Here is a 23,134-nt window from a genome sequence, read left to right on the forward strand (position 1 = left end):
GTAAACTTAAACCTGAGGTACTCGAAATGCAATCAATTCATTTTTTGCATTAAGTTTAGGAAAAAAATCCTTAAAAATCAAAATTCTTAAAGGTATTAATTTTAAAAGAGAAATTAGTTGAGCACCACGTGACATTTCCCGTATTCATTCATAAAAGATGAGATTCAAAAGAAGTTGCTGGATCTTAAGGAAAAGGCTACTAAGTGCACTTGATTTTTGGTTCAGTTTTTCCTAAAACCTACCCCTAAATCACGAACAAAATTAAAATTTGTTACTTTCAAGTTTTTCCCAACCACTTTGAAAGTGAATTTTATTTTTTACGCCCAATATTTGCAATTTGAGATCACGATTGTTTATGATAAGAATTAAACAACAAATCATAATACCTAAAATTATCAAAGCACTATTGACGGCCAAAAAACTGCACGAACTATAGTCGTTTGTACGTGATAATTAGGTGACCATGATGTTTTTTTCGTGAATGCGTCATTATAAAAACCATGCACGCTTTATCTTCCGTTAAGAAAAATAAGTAAAACTTTCATCAACAGTTAGGCTTGGTGTTTTCCCTAAGCGTCAGAATAAATATAGGTCTCGTGTAATTAGAAATAAACAATTGAGTACAGTGAGCAACCATTGAATGATATATATATAAATATATATAAATATATATATATAAATATATATATATATATATATATATATATATATATATATATATATATATATATATATATATATATATAGCTAGCGTGTGAAACAAAAAAACAGGTGAAAACGAGAGTGCTACGCGCAAGGCAATGATTGACTTGGGAATGGTAACAACAACAATGCATTCATTGGTAACTTAGCAGCAACGAATTCTGGTCATCGAAGATCGACGAAATTTGCAGTAATTCCACTTTAAAATTCGCAGTATTACACCTGCAGGAAAATTTCTCCCTTTTCATTGAGACAATAGAAATTAAGTAAACAATGGAAAAAATCAGAACATCATCATCCCTTTGAAACAGACCCTGTTCTCTCTGCGAAGTTCAAATCGAACGAGTAGGACGGTTAGATTTGATCGCCATGCTCTGGTACGACACCTCTGACACGATCCCCGGGCCGTTCTTGAGGCAGAGAAACCCTTACGAGAAGACGCTCGATGAAGAAGAGAATGAAGGGAAACAGGGCGTTCTTAAGTTCGCTAACCACGAAGCCTACTTAGACTCCTTGGTTCTGGACGAGGACGTAATACGTCTTGAGAGTTATACGGCTGCAAGGATGGTCGCGGCTCTCGGATGCAGGTTAGTGCAGAGGAACAGCGTCAATACCTTCATGCTGAGCCAACTGATAAGAAATCATATGCTGGCAGATATACGAGATTTATATAAAATGTATCGGTGAAAGTTTTCCCCTGACCTGTGGGCGAAGTGCTGATTTCAGACAGTCGGTTAAGTGTGTGCATGATCGTATATCGTATTGACATTGATAAGATGACAGTGCACACACCATTATCACAGAAAATTTGGCTATGCGAAAGGTCTGTACTAAACTCATCCCTAAGGTCTTGATGGACGACCAAAAGAGCAGAGTCGAATGTCTGCTTGCGTAGACCTCCTGCAATGACATCACCACGATTTCCCCAACCTCCTTACATTCCCGACTTGGCATCAGCAGACTATTTCCTAATTAGAAATGTGAAATACTCCCTCAAAGGACCCCACTATGGCACCATAAGTGGCATCAAAGAAGCTTGCACGCGTAACCTTCCGGAATCCGGCGGCCAGGGAGCCTTCGAGTTGTCGGAAAGCCGCTGGCAAAATTGTGTTGACCCTCAAGGGATGTACTTTGAAGAATTTTGAAGCATTAGAGCAATATCTAAAATATCGATACTTTTAACACAAACTAGGTATATGCGTGTGTCTTGGTCGTTTATTCTAGAAGTTAGCTTTGAGACAGATTAATTACCAGGATAAATACTTGTTCCGTGGTATTATTTTATATTTGATTTATGGTGGTAAAAGATGACCAAAAAGATGGATACTGCATTTCGAGAAAATCTCTTGGAAAACTATATATCAACAGTTCCAACAGGTATTTTTCATGTTTTAAAAGCGTGTTGGACCCCAATTTCCTTATATTCTCGGAGAGAAAGATTCAAATTCTTAAGAGTGAAAGTCGCAAGGGCGGTAATGAAAAAATAATAATCCCAATAGTTGGTTAAATAAAATTAATATTTAGAAACAAAATCTTTGTATTTAATTTTCAATTTGTTATATTCTATATCATTAAATCAGTGACACGATGCCTGTTCTTGGCAGTGAAATACGTATGCACGTGGCCAACTATCAATTCAAAAAATAAAATTCACGATTTTGCCGTGCAATTTATGAATCACGTCGTCATACCGCAAGCAAGAAACGTGAAACAAGTCCACGTGATCATTTCGGATACTTAAGAATTTAATTGTTATCTATGAATATAATTGAACGTAGCCGTTGCCAGGATGTAAACCAATTTAATATTTCGTGGCGTGAGACTAGGAATAAAGACACTAAATGGAAGCGCGATGGATTCCCTACTACATAATACACGAGGTGTGTTCACTAAATAACGGGAATTCGAGTTTTTTGAAATAATAATGTTTATTCGTCTATATCAATGTTATCCCCTTTGAAGTAACCCACATAAGATATTATATATTTATGCCAGTGCTATTTACAATCCTCGTGTAACTATTCTAGAACTTGATCTTTGTCATAGCTTTTAGCTTTCTAAGCGATGCATGTTTAATCTCATATTCGCTAGTAAAACGACGGCTCTTAAAGTTTCTCTTCATTTCTGGGAGCAGAAAAAGGTCACGCGAATATGGAGACTGGGGCATCATTACAGTGCTGTGTTTGGGCGAAATTTCATGAGCAAAGAGTGAACAGGTGAATTATCGGGGTGGCTGAAAAGCCATGTATTGTCCCGCCACAAATATGGGCGTTCTTTTCGTATTGATTCACGCTAATGGCATTGAACATGTTATTATGACTCTTTATTGATCTTTTGACCTTGTGGCAAGAACTCATGATGCACTATGCATTATGCGAAATTACAAACTCCGGTTACTTTTTGAACATATCTCGTACATAGGGACTACTTCTAAGCATCAAAATTAGGCTACTCACCCAAGACAATATTGAAAAAATAAATCAAGAGTCCCAGTATTGCGAGTAACCTTTGTTGAAAGATTTTCCAATACAACACATATCTACATTTATTGCGGCCTATTCTCTCGGGAATGTGCATTTCTCTAACGTGCGCTTCAATGGGTGTGAATTGCGTGAATCAATGGTGAGAGAGCGGTCACGCGCATATACTCCCGGAGCACTCTTTGCTGCGACCTTGGGGAAGGCCACACCATCAAACCCTCCGCGTATGTGCTATTCCATTGTGGTCCTAAATCATAAAGGGCACACTTCACCTTTCTCTCCCCTTCGCGGCTCCACTCTCCCTCACTCTCACCGTTTTCATAAATCGACTCCTTTCTCCTCCAGTTACGTAATATCTCCTATTCCCAAGTAGGGCTTGGATAGGCACACGTAGAGTGGGAGAATGAATCGCATGCACGTAACACATTTCGGACCCGTCGGCCTCGAAGTAGTTACCTATAACTCGACATTCTCACGGATCGGCTTCCATTCATAGACACACGGGGGTGACGCTGACCGAAGCTAAACTGCAGAGACTTCAGGCAAGATTGAGGGAGAAGCTTCGCCCAAAGAGACGGAAATGTGTCATGGCAAGTGAGGGTTTCTTCGAGGAAAACGGGAAGAAGCAGACTCCTTCCATTCACAAGTGGCGAATGCTGGGCACCAAGAAGGCCGAAGGCTCTCGCCTTAGTCTGTCCACCCTGGTTTCGGACTCGTCACTCCAGAGAAAGAAGCAGGACGATGCTCTGATGAGGGAGCTTGCCATTAGGGAGAAGGCCAACAGAATGGGAGTCCTGGCCGTAAGCATTTTCTCCAACATGAGTTCTCCTCAAATATACATTTAACTCCTTCAGATTTCTGTTGTTTCAGGGTTCAGTTCGTGAAAATTCTAGATTCCAAAGAAACTGTGGGAGATGCCGCAACAGTGACTTTTAACGAAGTCATCCGCATAGTTTGCATTTCAATGCAACAATTTCAGAGTGTAAAAGTCATTCAACTTGTTAAGGCAAATGTTTTCTACACTTACTTGATCTTTACATTCGTCAAGGCGAATGATTTTTACACTCTGATATTGCTGCATTGAAAATTCTCAAGATACACTAAAACACTGAGCCTGTATAATTTTACAGTGATGAAAAGTAGTTTTTATGGGAGGCGACCGACAGCTCAGGTCATTTACGCCATAGGGGATGGATAGCAAAGGATGAAGGGTGGAAAGAAACTCGGCGTAGGCATTAGCCTACTCTTAACGAAAGGCGCCAAGGGGTCCGCAGCTTAACGTCCCATCCTACGGACGGCGCACTCAAGGTGCCCTCCACAAAGCACCTCAAGTAGGGAACGGGACAACACTATAAAATATCTGTCGTCGCTGTAATACAAACCCGTGCCTTCTGGCTGGGAAGCCAGTACGTTAGTCACCGCGCCATCCCGATCCCCTACAGTGATTTATTTACAGATGACCAGTTTTATCTCCGAGGCGACATCATCAAGACCAGACGATGTCGTCTCGGCGAAGAAACGTAGTCCATTAAATGAAATACTGTCACAATATACAAACAAATGTTTTTGTCCCTCTCATGATCGTTACAGGCGTAACATGATGGAAATACTTCATAATGCAAGAAGAAACTTTGCTTTTCACGTAGAATTTTGTTATTATGATCTAGATTTCGTTACAGTATCTTCAGGTCTGAAGATGGCCCGCTATAACGGAACCTAAGTCACCATAAAAAAATTCAATGTGGAATAGCAAAGTGATCCTTAATGAGCTATTTTTCGGTTAAACTCAAAGATAAAACTTTTATTCAGCTTTATAAATAGGGTGGATTGCGTCTTCGGGGACTTCATGATCATCAAGTTCTTTAAAGAAATTCCTCTTCCACATTAATATGGAAGATCGGATGGTCAACCATGAAAATACCTTGAATAATAACATGAGATAATATTTAAGGAATAGAATAAATAAGTTGTTTGCTCGTTGTGATGACTACGGCGGTGATTTATGCAACTTATAAACTACATTGAAATGATAATACGGTGATGGGTATCAATTAGGTCAACAATTCGTGACAATGCAACAATTTCAGGGCGTAAAATCATTCGCCTAGACTGGGATTCGAACCTAGATCCCTCATGATCGAGTGCTTTATCCAGTTAAGCTATCGAGTCGTCCTCTTAAACTCAGGAATTTTGGGGGCTTTTGAAGGAACAAGATGTTGTGACGAAATACCGTGCATACAATGTCACAGGTATTCGCAGTCGTGCGCGACGCGCCACAGTCCACGAGGTTAAAGCCAACTTTAAACACTTCTGCTGTTTATACCTTGACAAATTTCCAAAGAAACTGCGAGAGATGCCGCAACAGTAACTTTTAATGGATATTGAGGGATCTGGGTTCGAATCCCGGTCAAGGCGAATGATTTTTACACTCTGAAATCGTTGCATGGTAATGCACATTAGCGGATGACTCCGTTAAAAGTTACTGTTGCGGCATCTCCCGCAGTTTCTTTGGAAATTATTCGTGAGTCTATACTTTTTGGGGTTCATCATAACGTACCTTAAGCCAGAAACTTCATTAATCGTATCTCACAACCCGGAAATGATGGTGACATTCCGTTTAGATTAGATTCCGTTTCCGTTAGGTTTAAATGTCTATCGCAAAAGCAAATCCTCAGAAATAAGTAACCTGACTTCAGAAAGCAGAAATTCAGTCTTAATTTTAAGTTAACGTGCATCTACGCTGAAAACATTTTTCATGAAAAAATAACATTCTATGAGATCCACGTTTGCCATTTTACTGGTAAGGAAACATATGGACAGGATAATACCATTTATAGATTATTTTACCAAAATTACAAAATTTTGACAATCTATTTTGCAACATAGAGTAAATACTATTAGTAATTTACTCAAATTTTACATCAGAGGAAAAAGGTAACCATCAATTATGGATGCTTAATGTAAATCTATTTGCTCATACCGTTATGTCCATTTGTTTACCTAATCATTATTTACAGCACACAAATTGACAAACCCTTCATACCTGAATAAAATAAAAGGAAAATATTTAACGTGACTATTCGTCATGAAATTTAAGTTTTTCTCCAGGAAGCGACGAATAAATCAATTCAATGAACATCCCACGGATAAATTGCGTATTGCAAGTGGTTTCTTAATACATGAATACCAAATTTCAACAGCAAAACTCATATTACGCTTTGATAACGGCTCTGTCTTTACACAGCTGCCTTTTTTTCTATTTAACACCAATTCGGGGATTTGATTCGATCGTTGAAGGTTATTGAGACCTGGTGAGATTCACAATGATTATTCTTTCACCAAAATTTTAACTCGGTCATTCATGGAGGCGTACTTACATTAAAAATTTCAATTCTACGTTTACGTGTAAATGCATGAAAAAGAGGCGATACGTACAGTCATCTTAACTTAATATGATTGAACAAACGCTTAAAGTCAGTGCCTCGGTACCTCTAAAATAACCCTATCATCAGGCCTTACGTAACGATTGAAGTAAACCAGAAAAGGATACAAACATTTTTAAATCCACTCAATATAATGCAACCGGAGAGGCTACAGATGATGAATATTTCAGAGTTGAAAGTTCATTCCATATAAAGATTATTCCAGCACGATCCAATTACTAACAAATATTTTAATGATTACTACAATAAGAAAAACAATAATAATAAAAACCTCAAATCAAGAAATATGAATTTCTATGAAATACCTTCAAATCATAACTAGCTGTAAGGAATTAGGTATTGTTTTCCTATAATTATTAAAAGATATGAGTTATTATTTATATAAAAAGACATTTATCTAAAAATGATCAAAATTGTATTGAAGAATGCCTGTTGCAACAACTATACATACTATGTAATTGAAAAGTTTAATTTTGGTGCATAAACATGTACCTACTGACAAGCAAATTATGGCTGCTCATTCGGATGGTTCTCTCGTAAATGTTTGTCTTTTTGTAAAAATTGTTTATAATTAGTACTTGTCTTTCTTGCATGAGTTTTATTTTGCATTGAAAAATTTAATTTTAAAATGCTGATTGAAACCAATTTATAGTGTATTTAGGAGATGACTGTCATTATTAAGCAGAGAAAGTCGGTAAAGAATAAATGTAGATGAAAGGAGTATTATTCACGGTAAGGATACGATATTTTGTGAGCGAATCCTGGAAAAGTCTTTAATATACTTTATTCATTTTCAAAATAAATTAAATTTTATCCAGCTAATATTTTATTTGATCTGTGAATAGCGAAGAAAGCACCTTAAAATAATTTAAAGAGCAGGGTCAACAAAGCATAACCTTGCACAGTTTTTGTCATAAATATATTGGTCATATTTATCTCTAGAGATAATTGTTGCTGAGATCTTTAGAGTGTACTGTTCGATTTATTTTCTCAAGTGATAGACGGAGATCATAAAATCTTTTCTCAGACTGTAATCTTCATCAGACACTTTAACGCGGCTGGCCATGAGCTATCCGGGTATATCGACTATGGGGATCGCCTCGAGTCCGAGAAATGGGAAGCATATTTTGAAGGATCGAAGAAGCTGATGCCAAACCAAGGAGACTTGGCATTTGTTCACTGGAAACATGGAACGGCTACATGGAAGTCGTCTCGGAATTTTAGGGCAAGTCCTTTAAGTTTAAGCTAACTCCAAAACAGTGTAGAATTATTTAAGCACTAAACGCTCTCTTTTTAAACCTTAGAGTAACGATAAAAACACAGTCTTAAGTCCCCAAACTTCCGAATGGCATTCGACTATATTCACTGTCTAAATAAAACAAACTTAAGAATTTTTAATAATTTAAGGCTTTTAACGTTAAATTCCAGTAGGAAAAGCCCCACCTGTAAGTAATATTTATATAACCATTATTATAAATCAGAAAAAAGAGCAATTTATGGAAATAATCAAGTTTCATGAGGCCCAACAACTGCTACGCAGCAAGCCTCTTACGAGGGTAGGTTACCAAGTTATACTCCGAGATGGGATCACTTTTATTTCTGCAAAACTCGTCTAGTGGTTTTATATTAATGTGGGACTTTGTTACAATGCATACACCCTGCCTTCTCCTCGGGAATTGAAACCGGGAAAAGTTCCTTTTCCAAGAGAACGCTCAAATCCCTCCAAAGACTTCCACAAAGTTCTCAGTTTAATGGAGAAATTACAGTTAAACATCAATTGGGAAGAACTACCAGGGCAAGGGTATGAATTATTTTCAGCAGTGTACCAAGTCTTTTACAGCGCCACACACACGATTTTGGTTAGCATGAATCTTTTCCTAGCGAGCTCCTAACGCTTTCACAAAATTTTACTGATTAATTCCGATGAAGTATGACGCATTAAAGAGCATATTTTAAATAGATTCATAAAATTTGAATCTTGAAGAGTAAAATAATTCTTTTATTCGCTGTTGAGTGTGAACAACTATTTACGCCAGAAGATCAATACATTTTAAGAGAATCTCTCTTTCGAAATTTCATTTGCTTACGCTAGCTGAAATACCTAAAAAAAGAACTCAAATCACCAAAATGTAATATTGTTTTCAGTAAATTGGTACAATATTTTTTATGCAAGAGATTTAACATAATTTTGAATTTGCATTAATGAAAAAAAATTAACATTATTATCCCCAAATTTCATGGTCAGAAGTACGCGACCTTTATTTTTCCGCCTTAAGAATTCCATTTCGTCGAGTTTCGGTTAAATCTGATACTAATATCAAGAGTTTAATTTCTTTAGCCACTGAACGACAAATACCATTTACCAAAGTTTTCCATACCCTTGTTCCCTTTCGCGGAATTCCCTGCTAAGAACTCCAGCAATAATAGTATCAGATGCCACAAAATGCATTTATTCTAAAATACATTCAATGAGGAGTGTGGTAGGAACTAGGAAGTGCTGGGCATAGTAAGGGAGGATAGAGGATTGCTGCGAGGAATCAAAAGGGGACCGGGAAAATGAATTCAGAGCGTTTTGAATGGGAAGGGGATGTTGAAAACTGTGATAGAGGGGAAAACGTTATGCAAATGAGAAAGGGACAGGAATAAGATAGGTATGTTGGACAAAATGAATGGGGGAAGGTGGAATCCGGAATGGAAGGGGGATTTACAGTAGTGTTGGATGACAGGTGCGTTATTTATTAGGAGAGGCAAGTAAGTGGCAAATTTTTATTGTACAATTGTATAGGCTGTGTCCATCCAAAATGTACTTAACCAGTAAAATACCAAATGTGGATAATACCTGAAATAATAATACTCATTGCGGTATATAGTTAATTACTCAACGTTTTGTCTCCTCCCTCATTTCAGTGTCCAAAAGCATAAAATTTATCAAAGTTCTTTATTTCAGAGAGTCACATTTTTTCACTGAATGCTGATGTTATATTTATTCTTTGCCACTGACTACACTAAAAAATCGTGACTAAAAAGCTGGCAAAAGAATATCGTATTTAATTGTCAATTGTGTTCTTGAAAAACTAGTTCATATCGTCGATCAAGTTACATTAAATTCATTCAACTGGAAATGTAAGTTGACCCTAATTTCCAGTGGGCTAAACAAAGAAGACAGTTTTTGGGCAACAGAAACCTAGTCAAGGAGCAATTTAAGGATTTAAGGATTGATTTAAGCACCGAAATCTGTTTCCCTCCCGAATCTGGAGGGCGCGGTATCTCCAATGGACTATCGGCTTCGCTTCACTGACGCCCCCGCGGGACCGCTTGGGAAAATCCGCCGGGTGTGCTGGCGGTTGAGTGGGAGTCGATCAGGGGCGAATGCGCCAAGGCCGACGGCAAGGACCTCTCTCACTCTCTCCTTCGGCGGAACGTCGCGCGAGACACGAAACAAGCGGCGATTTGAAGGGGTTGAGAAGGGAAGGGGGCCTCTGTTTCCCCCCCCCCCCTCTCTCTCTTTCAAGGGAAAGGAGGGGAGGGGAGCTTTCGTCAGCAGGAAGCATCATGCGGATAGTGGGAGGGATACAGGCGCGGGGAAAGTTAATGGATTACGACGCGTTATTATCCATCCCTCCTCCTGCCGCCCTCATTCCCGGCGATTGAGATAATCTAGGCATACAAGCGTTTTGCGACTTTAACGTCACGTTGACGTCACGCACAAGTCACTGCGTTCTGCGGAGAAGTGCATTAAACGTCATGATCGCTCTCTCCGAGATCAATCTCCACGGGAAGGAGGTGCAACTGGAAAGCTTTAACGGCAATTCCAGAAGGAAGGCTGAAGTGGGCGCTGAGTGGACTCTGTGCGTGAAATCAATACCTCCCAATGACATTGAGAATCCTCCGGTTTTTACTCCAAACCGGACAAGATGAGAGCACGCACTCAAAATGATAACAAATCAAACATTGAGTGGTATTGGTTTACGTAGCGGGTCTGTTTCATCGCTACTCATATTTATAAGACATACATTTAATGTGATTATTGTTACAAAAAGTATTTGTAACACTAAAGCTCAAATAGAATTTTTGATTCTGTTATTCTGCTTTCGTTTAGGGATGAATTGAGTCAAATAACGACAATACCATCTTCGTCATTAATAACAACTGCAAAACTCAATTTTAGCCTTCCATGAATTTAGGTAATCATGACAGTTTTTCACGTTATTATCAACAATTGTTATACTTTTTCTCTTTCACTTACCGTTCGATCAGGATTCGTCGTCTCTTATGCTCTTAAATTTAGGAGTATTATGGAATTAAAAAGTTCAAGCTCTTTAAACTTATCACCTAGTTTCACCTAAAACTAGAATATTTGTTGCAGGAATATCAATTGTTATTTTGACCAATTCATATATCCTTTGAACTCTGTCTTACGAGTCATCTAGCAAGATGTTGTTGCATGAAAATGGGAAGAAAGAAAAAGTGTTTCAAAACCTAGAGGTCGGCAAGTCAAACCTGCATTTTGTTAAATACCGTTTATACCTTTCCCCTGCAATACCTAGCAAACAACGATAATAGTTTTCTCCAGGAAGTTTCTTTCTTGGAAAAACAATTTTCTGAGCAGTGAAACGTTAGTGCACTCTTGCAAAACCGTCGCATTATTGCGGAATAAACTCCTAATAATCCATTTTTTAAACAGCAGAGAATAAAGTTCAAACTTTCAATTTTAAGCATCTGTTTTTAAAGTACGCAATATTTTATATTTAACTTCAAAATACTCATAAATAAATAAAATCCATCCCCCGACGAAACTTAATGCTTAAGAGTATATTTAAGAGTTGCAGATGCCTATTCACCTCCATTTACATAAAAGCAAACCATGCAATTTTATTCAAGAGGAAAACATCTGAAATTGAGCCACAGTGCACCCCGGTCCTAAAGTTATGTTCTAAGAGCATTAACGGTCATAAACTATACAGAGAATGTACTAAATGTACTATTAGCAACCATGAAACTCTGAACCTACACTTATAGGTTACCTGCAGTCTACACTAATATACGTATAGGGAAAAGGTATTTCTTCACAAGAATGCATATTTGCTCATGAAAAATGGCTTATCAATGACAAAATCTGCATTGCCAATTAAATTATTTTAAGGGATGGCAGACCACGACCAGGAATCCCGTACTATCTTGATGGCTTCCTATATTATCTCGATTTCATCATAGCTCCTTACTTAATAGTATGTTCTTCGCTCTTTCTCAGGCATAAACCGAGGAATTCTTAAAAGGAGGTCTTAAAAAATAATTTGAGTATTTGCGTGAATTTAACTGCCTTGAAAACATTTAAATTGGAACTCAGTAAATTTCCTTTTCTGATAAAACAATGAGTACAACTCTTTTGAATTCCTTAAACGGCCACAAGTTTTTTTGTATTCAGCGTATTTTTTCGGGGGCTTTTGTAACGGTTTCCATTCGGCTTGAATATTTTTGCTATCTTTCTTTTGAAAATTTCATTTCACGGAAAATTCAATGATCAAAAGGTGTCATGCTTATGAAGGAAAATTATGACATCTTTTACAATTTACGAAGCATCACCGACCGTGTTAATCATACAATAACGCACTCACTTCGGGTAACTCAAAGATTTTGCGTTCTAATCTTGCCTCGGGCAAGAACGACGCATGGTAACAAAATGAATCTCTATTTAATCGGGGTGTTCATACTATTTTGCAACTCTTAATCGGAGTAGTTTATCCTACTTATAGGTGATATAAATGCTTTTCAATATCTCTCTTATTTTTTTGAATTGGCGAACCAATAATCAAGTCACATCACAGATTAAAGAGCCATTTCCATTTAGGTCTCCTTTTCAGTCGGTTTTTTCGGGAATATTCACCGGCATGTGGGGTGATTTATATATTAGGCCCTAATTTATGCCCTACGTTTTAAATTGGTCAACGCACCAATCCTATACACACGTACATCTTCAACAATAATCAGAGAGCCTCTTGTAATCCTTCTTTCTGACCGCCTATCTCTCCCGATACTTTAAAACGCCTTCGTTCGAAACAAAAATTGTGATGAAATATGCCCTCTAATAATCCTCTCATCACCCCCAAAAGGCATGCCTCTTTAACAAAACACTTTGCATGTAGTATGCATTGCCTTCTACGATCATGCTCCTGAATTTAAATAGATTATATTAAATCATTTACTCTCACCTACCGCAGCCCCATTTATGACCAATTCCCTCGACCCTCGTCCCTTACCAGCTAAATTTCTCCCTTATCACTTTAACCTCTCCGGCTCGTACCCCCTTCCCAGCTAACTTTTCAACATTTTTATTGACCGGAGGGTCCCGGGTTCGATTCCCAGGCAAGGCACTCTGGGCACCTGCAGCTCTACCCAAGCTATGTGATTATATGGGTACCAGATCTTCCTGGGAAACCATAACCGGCACAGGGAAAGGAACTGGCCCCCCTACCCTGATGTGTGAATTTCACACGCCGTATAGGGCTTAGTACTGGGTGAACTCTACCACCACCTACTAAACCGACCTTCGGGTTGATTACTGTTTATGGTTATATATATATATGCGTATACTACCTTGATCAAAAATTTCCCGGAATTTATTCAGAAAATTAAAAATACAAGTTTATTCATCTAAATCTATATTGTCCCCTTCAAAGTAATCCCCATCGACTGCAACACACTTATGCCAGCGCTTGATCCAATCCTCGAAACATTTTTTATATTCGGTTTTCGGTATGTCCATCAGTGCTTCCTGCGATTTTTCCATTACTTCCTCTCGGCTGCTAAAACGCGTTCCCCGTAATGGTTTTTTAACTCGATTGAACAGAAAGAAGTCACAGGGAGCCAAATCAGGTGAATTCGGTGGCTGTTGGATGGTATTTGTTGCATTTTTCGTCAAAAAATTACGAATAATGATAGCACTGTGCGACGGTGCGTTATCATGGTGCAAAATCCACGAGTTTTCTGCCCACATTTCTGGTCTCTTTCGGCGAATTGCTTCACGCAAACGTCTCATAACGCCCAAATAATACTCTTTGTTTACTGTCTGGCCTTCTGGCAAAAATTCATGATGCACTACACCGTTGTAATCCATGAAAACCGTCAGCATTGCCTTCTTTTTTGACTGAAAACGACGTGGTTTTTTTGGTCTCGGCTCATTTGGTGAACGCCATTCACTTGCCTGATGTCTGGATTGCGTGTCGTACTCATAAACCCACGTCTCGTCTCCAGTAATGATCCTTTTGATGAATGTGGGATCGGATTCAGCCTCGCAAATCATGTCTTTTGCGACGTCAACACGGTCTCTTTTTTGCATGAAATTGAGGTACTTTGCTGCTACACGACGGAAACCCAAATCATTAACCACAATGTCTTGGGCGGATCCATAGGCAATGTTCAAGTCCTCCGCTATTTCTCTGATGGTTAATTTGCGGTTATTGACCAACATTTCTTTTACTTTATCAATTTTTTCACCGACTTTCGATGTCGATGGTCTGCCACTGCGTTCATCATCTTCGATTGACTCACGACCACTTCTGAACCGCTCGTGCCACTGGTAAACGACCGTTTTTTTTAGAGAATCGTTGCCGAAACACTTTTCCAACATTTCCAACGTCCGTGCGCCACTAAATCCGTTTTTTACGCAAAATTTAATACAAGTTCGTTGTTGCAAATTTAAATCCATTTCTGCAATTGTAAAAAATCGCCAACACACACAGAGATAGATGTACTCTTGGCTACGTAACTTTTGCAAATGTCAAGTTATGACACTAAGATTTAAAGGGAATATCAACAACAGATGTACCAATTTAACAAAAAAAACAGAACTCAAATCGGAACGATGGGAGCGCCACACGGTGGTTATTCCGGGAACTTTTTGATCGAGGTAGTATATATATATATATATATATTATATGTATATATATATATATATATATATATATATATATATTTATATATACGCATATGAAGTTAGCACTAGCGAAAAAAATCACAGAGACACACAAAAAACAAAAGAAACTTTCGAATTTTCGGTGATCAAGCCACCTTTCTCAAGAAAGAGAGATTCTCGGGAGAGAATCGCTCTTTTTCCAAAACGTTATCACTACGCTCTTTTTTAAGTTTAATCCTAATTGTCAAGTGCCGCAGCAGCGTTTTATAGCATTAAGGTCATCTGATAAATCTGCTGTGTCCTCAGGATCACGGATATCACGATAAAGCACTGCGTCGTTGGCAAATGAACGTATCTTACCAGTGACAACGAAGTCAAGATCGTTGACTTTTAATTAATGCAATTTCTTATTTAATTAACCTGCAAGTCACCACTAGGGTGTGTGGCAGGGGATGAATGCACACCAAACTAATTTAGACCCGAGTATTACTTTACCACGGTCGGACAATGTTATTTTGATCCCTTATCGTTCGAGGAAAAAATGACTTCTTAAATCCATATTTTCTACACATAATATTTCTTGTTTTATTGACATGACCTCTTCCCTCTGTAGTAGGATGGCGGAAATGGGGATAAAAAAACCATAAACACAGTAATTAACCAGAAGGTCGGTTTGGTCGGTGGTGGTAGAGTTCACCCAGTACTAAGCCCTATACGGCGTGTGAAATTCACGCATCAGGGTAGGGGGGCAGTTCCTTTCCTTGTACCGGTTATGGTTTCCCAAGAGGATCTGGTAGGTGAAAAATCATATAGCTTCGGTAGAGCTGCAGGTACCTAGAGACCAACGCTCTACCCCTGGACTACCGCGATCGACGGGCGGGTGGGGGATATAATAAATCATCAAAATGAATGCTAAAGAGACATCCTTCTGAATTATGAAAAAGATTAAACGTGATCGGGAGCGGAGTAGAGAGCCTCAAAAGCAACAACACGAGTCTATTACCCAACGAGTCAAATGATTAACATTAAACGATTCCTCAAATAACTGATTCTCCCCCACGACCCTTTTAGGTCATCTTGGATCCGAAACGTGGAGTGATATTCCAGCATCGCCATGATCGCAAGACCATCTCGACAGACCCGCAACTCGATTCTCCTGGATGTAGTACGGTAAGGGTGATCGTATCGGATAGCGGCTATGAGCAGGTGGTGCTCTACGACCACCTTGCGAGGAAGAAACTGTGAGGGAACGAGGACGAAGGTTCGAAAATAGCCAGATAGCCAGGTCGGGTGCCGGCGGTTCGGATACAGAACTTAAGAGATCAGTTAAAAATGACAGTTTCTTTGTGTTGGTACTTGGAATTAAGATGTGGTAATGTATTATTTTCCAAACTTTTATTGTTTGACAATAAAGTTTCTTTAATTTACTAGTGCGTTTATGTTTATATTTCTAAATTTACTGGTGCGTTTACGTTACTCTATTGGATTTGACACAGATAATTCGTGCAGAAAATCCCAAGAAATGTCACCGCGTGACCAAGATGAGTGTATTCCACTAAAACCACGGTGAGTCACATTGAGAAAATGCAACAATACAGTACATAAGGCGTTATGAAGGTTTGAAGTAAAGAGTGTTGAATTATTTGCCTATAAATGAAAGTTTCTGAATAAGTGAAGATTGCTTGCTGCCTGGTTTCACCTTGTATATTCCTTCGGGTTAACAACAATTTTACGGGCCAGTTGGATTTATTGGAATTTTTTGCTTCCATGAGACTTGAATAGTTTTTAGTTCCTGAAATGGATTCATTTTTGCAAAATGGAATTACCATCTGTCTCTAAAGGATTATAAGTAAATACTTCTAGCGTAACTATTACTGTTATTCCTAAATATCATTACTCAGTCAGATAATCTAATTTTAATTTGAGTTTTTTAAACATTCAACGGTTAAAATAGTACTTGAAATTGAGGTTTTACAGTCAACAATTACTTCCATGATTACCTTCTTCAGTCGCAATTTCAAAGAGATCTTAAATATTTTCCCCATATTTTCTCACACGCCATGGATATACTTGAATTACAAGGTTTACTTAAAAATTATCTGTAACAAATTTTTCCTGACTGAGTGCTGAATTCAGACCGTCGGTTAAGTTTGCATATGATTGAAGATCGTATTGGCATTGATAAGATAACAGTGTACACCTTCATCACTGAAATTTTGGCGATGCAAAATATCTGCGCTAGACTCGTACCCAAGGTCTTGACGCACGACCAAGAGCAGAGTCAAGTGTCTGCTGGCAAATTCCTCCAGTAACGGCATCGGGACGATTCCCCAACCCCCTAACACTCTTGGCTTGGCACCAGCAGACTATTTTCTATTCCCTAAAGTGATATCCTCTCTGAAAGAACGCCACCATAGGACCTTAAGTGCCACCGAAGAAGCTTGCACGCGTACTCTTGAGGACCTTCCGGGATACATCGACCAGGGAGCCTTTGAGTCAAGGAAAAGTCTCTGGCAAAAGTGTATCGATGCTCAAGGGATGTACTTTGAAGAATTTTGAGGTACTGTAGCAATATCTGAAATAAATCTATTTTTCCAATACTTTTTATACAAACCATGTTTATTTGAATTCCCATAAATATAGTATATGTCTGGAAGATTATATTGAGTGAAATTCATTTGCTGAAGGTTACATAATCTGGATTAAAATGGATCTGTCAGACTTACTGTCAACTTTTTTTAGGTTGTATATTTACAGTCAAAGCGAGGTTACGAGTACCTCAACATGGCTCTTTAGTGCAATAATTTCAGAGTGTAAAAATCATTCGCCTTGACCTGAAATTATTACATTGAAATGCATACTCGTATGACTCGAATGACTCCGTTGAAAGTTACTGTTTCGGCATCTCCCGTAATCTTTGGAATATGGCTCTTTAGTATTAAAATTTAATAATATGCACTTATCCATCGATGATTTCAACTGCTTGACCTCCTTCACAGCTAACATAAACGCATAGATGTATTGTGCATACATTTCAATAAAATAATCGACATAGCTTGTCGTATAAAGGGCATAGTTGCAACCGCGCTTTGCGATTGTATACATAGTAGATTTTTACGTATGCAGGAGTTCAACCCTAATGTGTCGTGAAGTCTGATTTCGGGATTGAAACCAACGAGTGAACATGAAACAAAACAAGACAGACATACATATCATAATTTTGGACGTGTGACTGTTCTCTTAAGCAGCTGTTAATAGAGTAAACAGGTGTCCTGGGAGGCTGAAGGTGAGGAGGCTCTGTTCGGGTGGAAGGAAGAGAGATACGAGGGAGAAGGGTTCTGAGATTTTCCTTCCGAAGACTTAGTTCAGAGTTTTTTTCCTTCCTGTTAATGGGGTAGGTGGTCGAGGAACGAAAAGAAAAGATGGAGAATGGAGATAGATGATGAGGTGATGGCAGAGAGGCTGCGTTGGCAGGGGGGGAGGGAGAGGAGGAACCGTTAGAGGGGGGCTTTTCCCTCCCGAGACCAGTTGATGCCCGGAGGAGGAAAAGGGATGAAGGAGTGATGAGAGGCGAATGTGAAAATTGATAGAGAGGGGAATGAAGCGGCATGATCAAGTCGGAAAAGGAGGGAGAATAAAGGGGAGAGAGGAAGCGGTATAGAGAGGGTGATGAGAAATGGAAATGAACTTTAGCGCGAAATATTTATGCCCGGGGGAGAAGGAATGCCTGAAGGGGTAGTGTTCAAACTTCGATGGACAGCGTATTAATTTTGCGAGGGTGAAACATTGACACCGTGTGACAATCGTTGAATTTTAATCTGTGACTCTGAAACTTGGAAAGGTTTTTTCGAGCTTAAAACATATAGACTATTCTCACATTGCAAGCAGTCAGTCGCAGTCAGCAGTCAGTTTTGATATCTAGCTGATAAAATAAATTTGAGAACAATTTTGTCCCCAAAATACATTTTTTTGGCCTCCGGTTCCTTTTGACCCTTTAGCATCTTTTTTAGAAGACCCAAAATAACCCATAATATACCATAACTTAGCATACTTTTTTATAGAGCATAGTTGGTAGTTAGTTTAGTGAAATATTTAACATTGTAAGAGCTCAAAATGATAAAAATAATCCTGCAGAAAATGCTGGTACTAAAGGTAAAGCAATCTTTAATATTTTTCTTTCTGATAAAAAAGTAGGCCTAATTTCGAACTAGCTCCTCTTTCTTTACTAAGGAGATTTTCATGATTCCGACGAAGATATTAAAAATTGAATTAAGTTGGAAATGTCCTTAAAATAAAGCCAATATAAAATGTTGAGTCGTGTGCAAATAATTTAAGCTAATGGCTCTCAGGTAAACCGCCCAATTCAAAGACTTTGGGAAAACGAAATATCTTTTGAAAATTATTAGTAAGTAATTTGAAATCTAATGCACTTCAAGATCATTAGATTGGCATGCCAATCTAAGCAATGATTCTTCAGTTCTTTTAAAAAGTAGTGTGTATTTACTGTAAAGCACTTGAGAAATTAATGCGCTTGAAAGACGGAAGATGTGAAGCAGTGAATGCCGGTAAGAGAATGGGGAGGAAAAAGAGAAATCGTCACCCCCTCTCTCTTCAAGGGCATGCACACCTGCATTTTCAACTCGCGGCTATGGCTACCCTCACCAACGAAGGCCTTGGCGGCGTGATGGCATGCGTGTTCGTCAGCCAAAAAGCAATTTATCCACTCTGACGTCTGCCTTTACTCTGGCGCATTCAGTGAGCATTCCTAGCCGTCGAGGGATAAAAATATTCCCAGGCCGACGGGGGAGGGGATCGGTTTACTCTATTTTAGGAGAAAAGGTATAAAACTTAACGTAGGACGGAGTGGTCAAGGGGCGGGAGGAGTGTGTGGACCGATTGTTTTCCTTCCCCAATCCAACACTACCCTCTTGCCTTTCTTTCTCCAGTTCCTCTTCCAGAGCTCCATACGAAAGGTCAAGACATCCTCCAGATCCACCTCCTTCATCTCCTCCTCCTCCCCTTATCCTCTACATCAATCCCATATCGCCTACAGGCGATCCCGTATCGCTACCGAGCCACCACTTTCACCGTTCTTAGGTCAAGTGACAGACTTGAGGAGAGACGATCTCAAGCGATGACCACAGAGAGCGAATACATTCGCTCTCTCGGCTTGAGTGAAATTTTTCTCTACTGAACGTGTCTCACTACGAGGAAGGAGGAGTCGACGAAAAAAAAAGAGAAACTTAATCTGCGCGCGGAAAGATTTCGCCATTCTCCCTTCGGGCATCGGGCGAAGGACGATCGAGGAAACTTTTTTTTTCTTACTTTCTGCGCAATCGGTCGTCAAGAGAGAAAAACAAGGTAGGATCGACCGGCGCAAAGGAAATATTCGTGCGCCCGAGGTGCTCATCGCCGCTTCTCCGAACGCGCAATTCGTCGTCGTCATCGACTGCGGCGCCGAGTAGCACTGCCTCTCGGAAGACGGGATTGAAGTTAGGGGGTTGGGGAGGGGGTGGGTTGCATATCCGGTGGGACGGAGAACCCTAGAAGTTGACTGTTTAAGGGACCGTCCACTTAGACGAGGAAATTTGGCGCAAAGGAGAGCGGGTGTCCTTATTTCGGTCCCATAGACTGCGGTCTTAAAGATCCGATGGAAAGTACTTGAGAGTCTTTAACGTGAATCCTCTATTATCTGACTGAAGGTTTAGCTACAACGACGCAAGGAACAGAATCGAGTATCGAATTAAACACGGTCCAAAAACGAAATGGGTGGTCATATTAACTGCTAGCATTGTCGAAAAACGGCAATCTCTGTGTTCTTCGAGTAGTTTCTACCAACGCAAGTATGACAGTAAGTCCATTTTCGGATTGAAGAAATTTAAGGGGTGTATATGTAACTTGTATTTAACAAATTGCATTTTACATACGTTTTAGCCATTCAGCATCACGAAGAAAGCATTTAAAGCATACGAGATTGCAAACAGTGATAGGTTAATAAACCACTTGGTTATGAGAGAGCTTTCTGAGCTACCGTTATTCCTTTTCTGCAAATACATTTGTTGTTTTGCCATTAAGCCACGTGCGATACTAAATTACTTACTGTAGTTGCCTACATCACATTCCTTAGGTTCCAATCAGAACAAAATAAGAACATGTATATTAATTCAATTATCATGCAAGTATAATTTCGCTCATGAATGAAGCCTGAAATGTCTACGAGAAAACATGACATGCGTATTATTATATGTAAAATCTATTTCTATTTTAACCACGATTAATGAATTCAAATGTTGAAGAATACATATTAAGTGTTACTATTCTATTTGTGTCCTATTGTGTCGTCCCAATATTATACTGCTCGTGTGAGTGTTTCCGTACAATCGAGATATATATATATATATATATATATATATATATATATATATATATATATATATATTTATTTATTTATATAATATCATTTTGATTAGTTCAGATAATTCTTATCAAAATGTAAAAGGGCGATTCGCACTAGAATATAAATTATCTAGCAGTTATTGATATCCAAGTATATATTATCATCATTGGATATAAGTTGACTGGTTGTAGTGTGATTAAATTATATGATGTGACTAGAAACTAAAAAAGCGGAAGCTATAGAGTAAGAAGTTGAGCGATTATGAATGCTGCACATAAGCTTTTATAGAAAAACCGACAGGAGAAAAGAGGTTGCTGTATTTACGTATATCTAAATTCACCCATTACCTCGCCAGCGGATGTAAGGGTATAGGAAGGTAGTTGCCAGGGGACCAGACATGTATGAGTTGATTCGTGTATATGAATATATATTTGCTCGTATATAGAAATACTCGTATACGTACTCATATTAAAAAATATTTTTCAGTCTGTGTTAGCATATATGATTTGTGGCCAAATATTCTTCGCATGAAGCCAAAAGGATTAAGAATCGACCGACTGAAGCAATTGGAAATGCAGAACCTTAAATTGTGGCACGTAACATTGTGCGGCGCGATCAAATGCTTCCGCATTCCCGTTTTTTCTTGAGGAACATCCGCCTCCACATTGCCCTCCGCTTCCCTCCCCGCGCCGGCGGCCGTATACCACCCTCCTCCCTCGCCCCCCCGGCCCCAACGTCCACCAATCATTCACATTTCCACCCTCCCTCCCCCATACCGCCCAGGTCCTTAACACCAGCCGGTGGGGTTCACTCACCTGTGCCCACCACTCCGGTTTTTCCCCTTATAGCCTTCCTTTTCGAACCTCGTGAACTAGCATTACTGTTTCGCTTATCTCCCCTTCAACTGTTCCCCCTAACTCCTCCTCCGTCACGAGGGTGGTTATTCTTTTCCTTAATCGCACAGTTTCTTATTTATACCCAACCGATCCACCATATGCTTTCCTTCCCAAGAACCTATGCCTGGTCGGTTTTCGCATCTTTGTCCATCCATTCAGATTCTCCTGCATAGTCCCAGCTTTTTATCCGACCCAGCATCCTTCTCTCTCACTTTATCCCCTCGCTCTTTCCCCATTATACGAGTATATAATGTTTCTAATTCCCCACAGAAAAACTTTATTAACTGATAAACAACGAAAGAGTGTAATTTGACGTTTCTGTTTCTTCTATCATCACTCAAATGTTTCCCCTTGTTTTCCCCCTACAAGAATTTATTCAGCAAAAGTATGTTATTTTTTACGAGCCATGTGTTATTCCCACGAGTGAGAATCGTCTGATTATGCTCGCGCGCGCGCTCTCTCTCTCCGTTGAGTATAATTCGTGCACATTAGAATTTTTTTCCTCGGTCAATGTAAGTCTAAATGCATCCGTAATGTGTTTTGTCAGTTATTTGGCACATGGAAAAAAAATTGATCTCGGTGGATATGATGAGTCCAGATTGTCCCTGAAAAATTTAAATAATTTTGCATCCCGAAATATTCATTATTCAAAATATTCAATATGGTATTAGGTTCATCGAAAGCATGCATAATTTTCCCGACAGTAAAAATATGGAATGGTGATACGAAATTTAGATATGATATTTTTCGACAATGATGCGTCACGTTAAAATTACTTGAGTATGAAGCGAAGTCACGATAGAATTATAATTTATTGAAAGGAATGCGATAAAATACCTTAGAGTACTTTCACGTTGCTATGAAAGATAACAGAGAACCCTCATAGTACCGCACTTTCTTTCAAACTGGATTTAACAGCGAAAATTATTGCGCGGAATTTAATTGAATTGAAGCTTTGTGGTATGCGAGTATACACATAATGCTGCACTTCATCTCTACGATTTTCCTAATCTTCTCGTTTTCGAACAAATCACCTTTACTGGTGTTTACAGGTCCACCATTCACTTTAAAGAGTTTTTCTTTTTTTCGAGCACCCTTTTGTCGAAGAACACATCGAATATTTTCGTACATAATGCTAAAAAAATTGAATTTCGTCTCACTTTGTGTGTGTGCATTGTGTACGGAAATGTAATTCCAATATAGAAGCACGGCATACTCAAACGGGAATGGGTCGTAAACGTTATTTCCATTCAAATAGATTTTTCCTCACCCCGCATTTTCTCCTCGAAATTTGAGCCCTGTCA

General features: G+C 38.9%; 2 protein-coding genes across 4 annotated transcripts in view; one reads left to right on the forward strand and one right to left on the reverse strand.

The window, feature by feature from the left end:
* Nos (Nitric oxide synthase) overlaps positions 1 to 23,134 on the reverse strand; it is a 277,326-nt gene that overhangs the window by 138,226 nt on the left and 115,966 nt on the right. The gene's annotated exons all lie outside the window — the stretch shown is intronic.
* Positions 1,072 to 15,782, forward strand: LOC139692606 (cilia- and flagella-associated protein 299-like). Its single transcript, XM_071590893.1, has 4 exons — positions 1,072 to 1,289; positions 3,679 to 3,982; positions 7,653 to 7,850; positions 15,609 to 15,782. The coding sequence occupies exons 1-4, from the start codon at positions 1,072 to 1,074 to the stop codon at positions 15,780 to 15,782; spliced, it is 894 nt and encodes a 297-aa protein (XP_071446994.1).

This window comes from Hetaerina americana, unplaced genomic scaffold (assembly GCF_022747635.1).
Source record: "Hetaerina americana unplaced genomic scaffold, ioHetAmer1.1.p SCAF_4, whole genome shotgun sequence".
In the NCBI taxonomy this organism is placed as follows: domain Eukaryota; kingdom Metazoa; phylum Arthropoda; class Insecta; order Odonata; family Calopterygidae; genus Hetaerina; species Hetaerina americana.

What these genes read in the sequence shown, in the direction of transcription:
- LOC139692606 (XM_071590893.1), top strand. Translation starts at nt 1,072, where the DNA reads ATGCTCTGGTACGACACCTCTGACACGATCCCCGGGCCGTTCTTGAGG. An exon ending in ACAGAATGGGAGTCCTGGCC is followed by an intron (nt 3,983 to 7,652) that starts GTAAGCATTTTC and finishes ATCTTTTCTCAG; the next exon opens with ACTGTAATCTTCATCAGACA. An exon ending in AGTCGTCTCGGAATTTTAGG is followed by an intron (nt 7,851 to 15,608) that starts GCAAGTCCTTTA and finishes CGACCCTTTTAG; the next exon opens with GTCATCTTGGATCCGAAACG.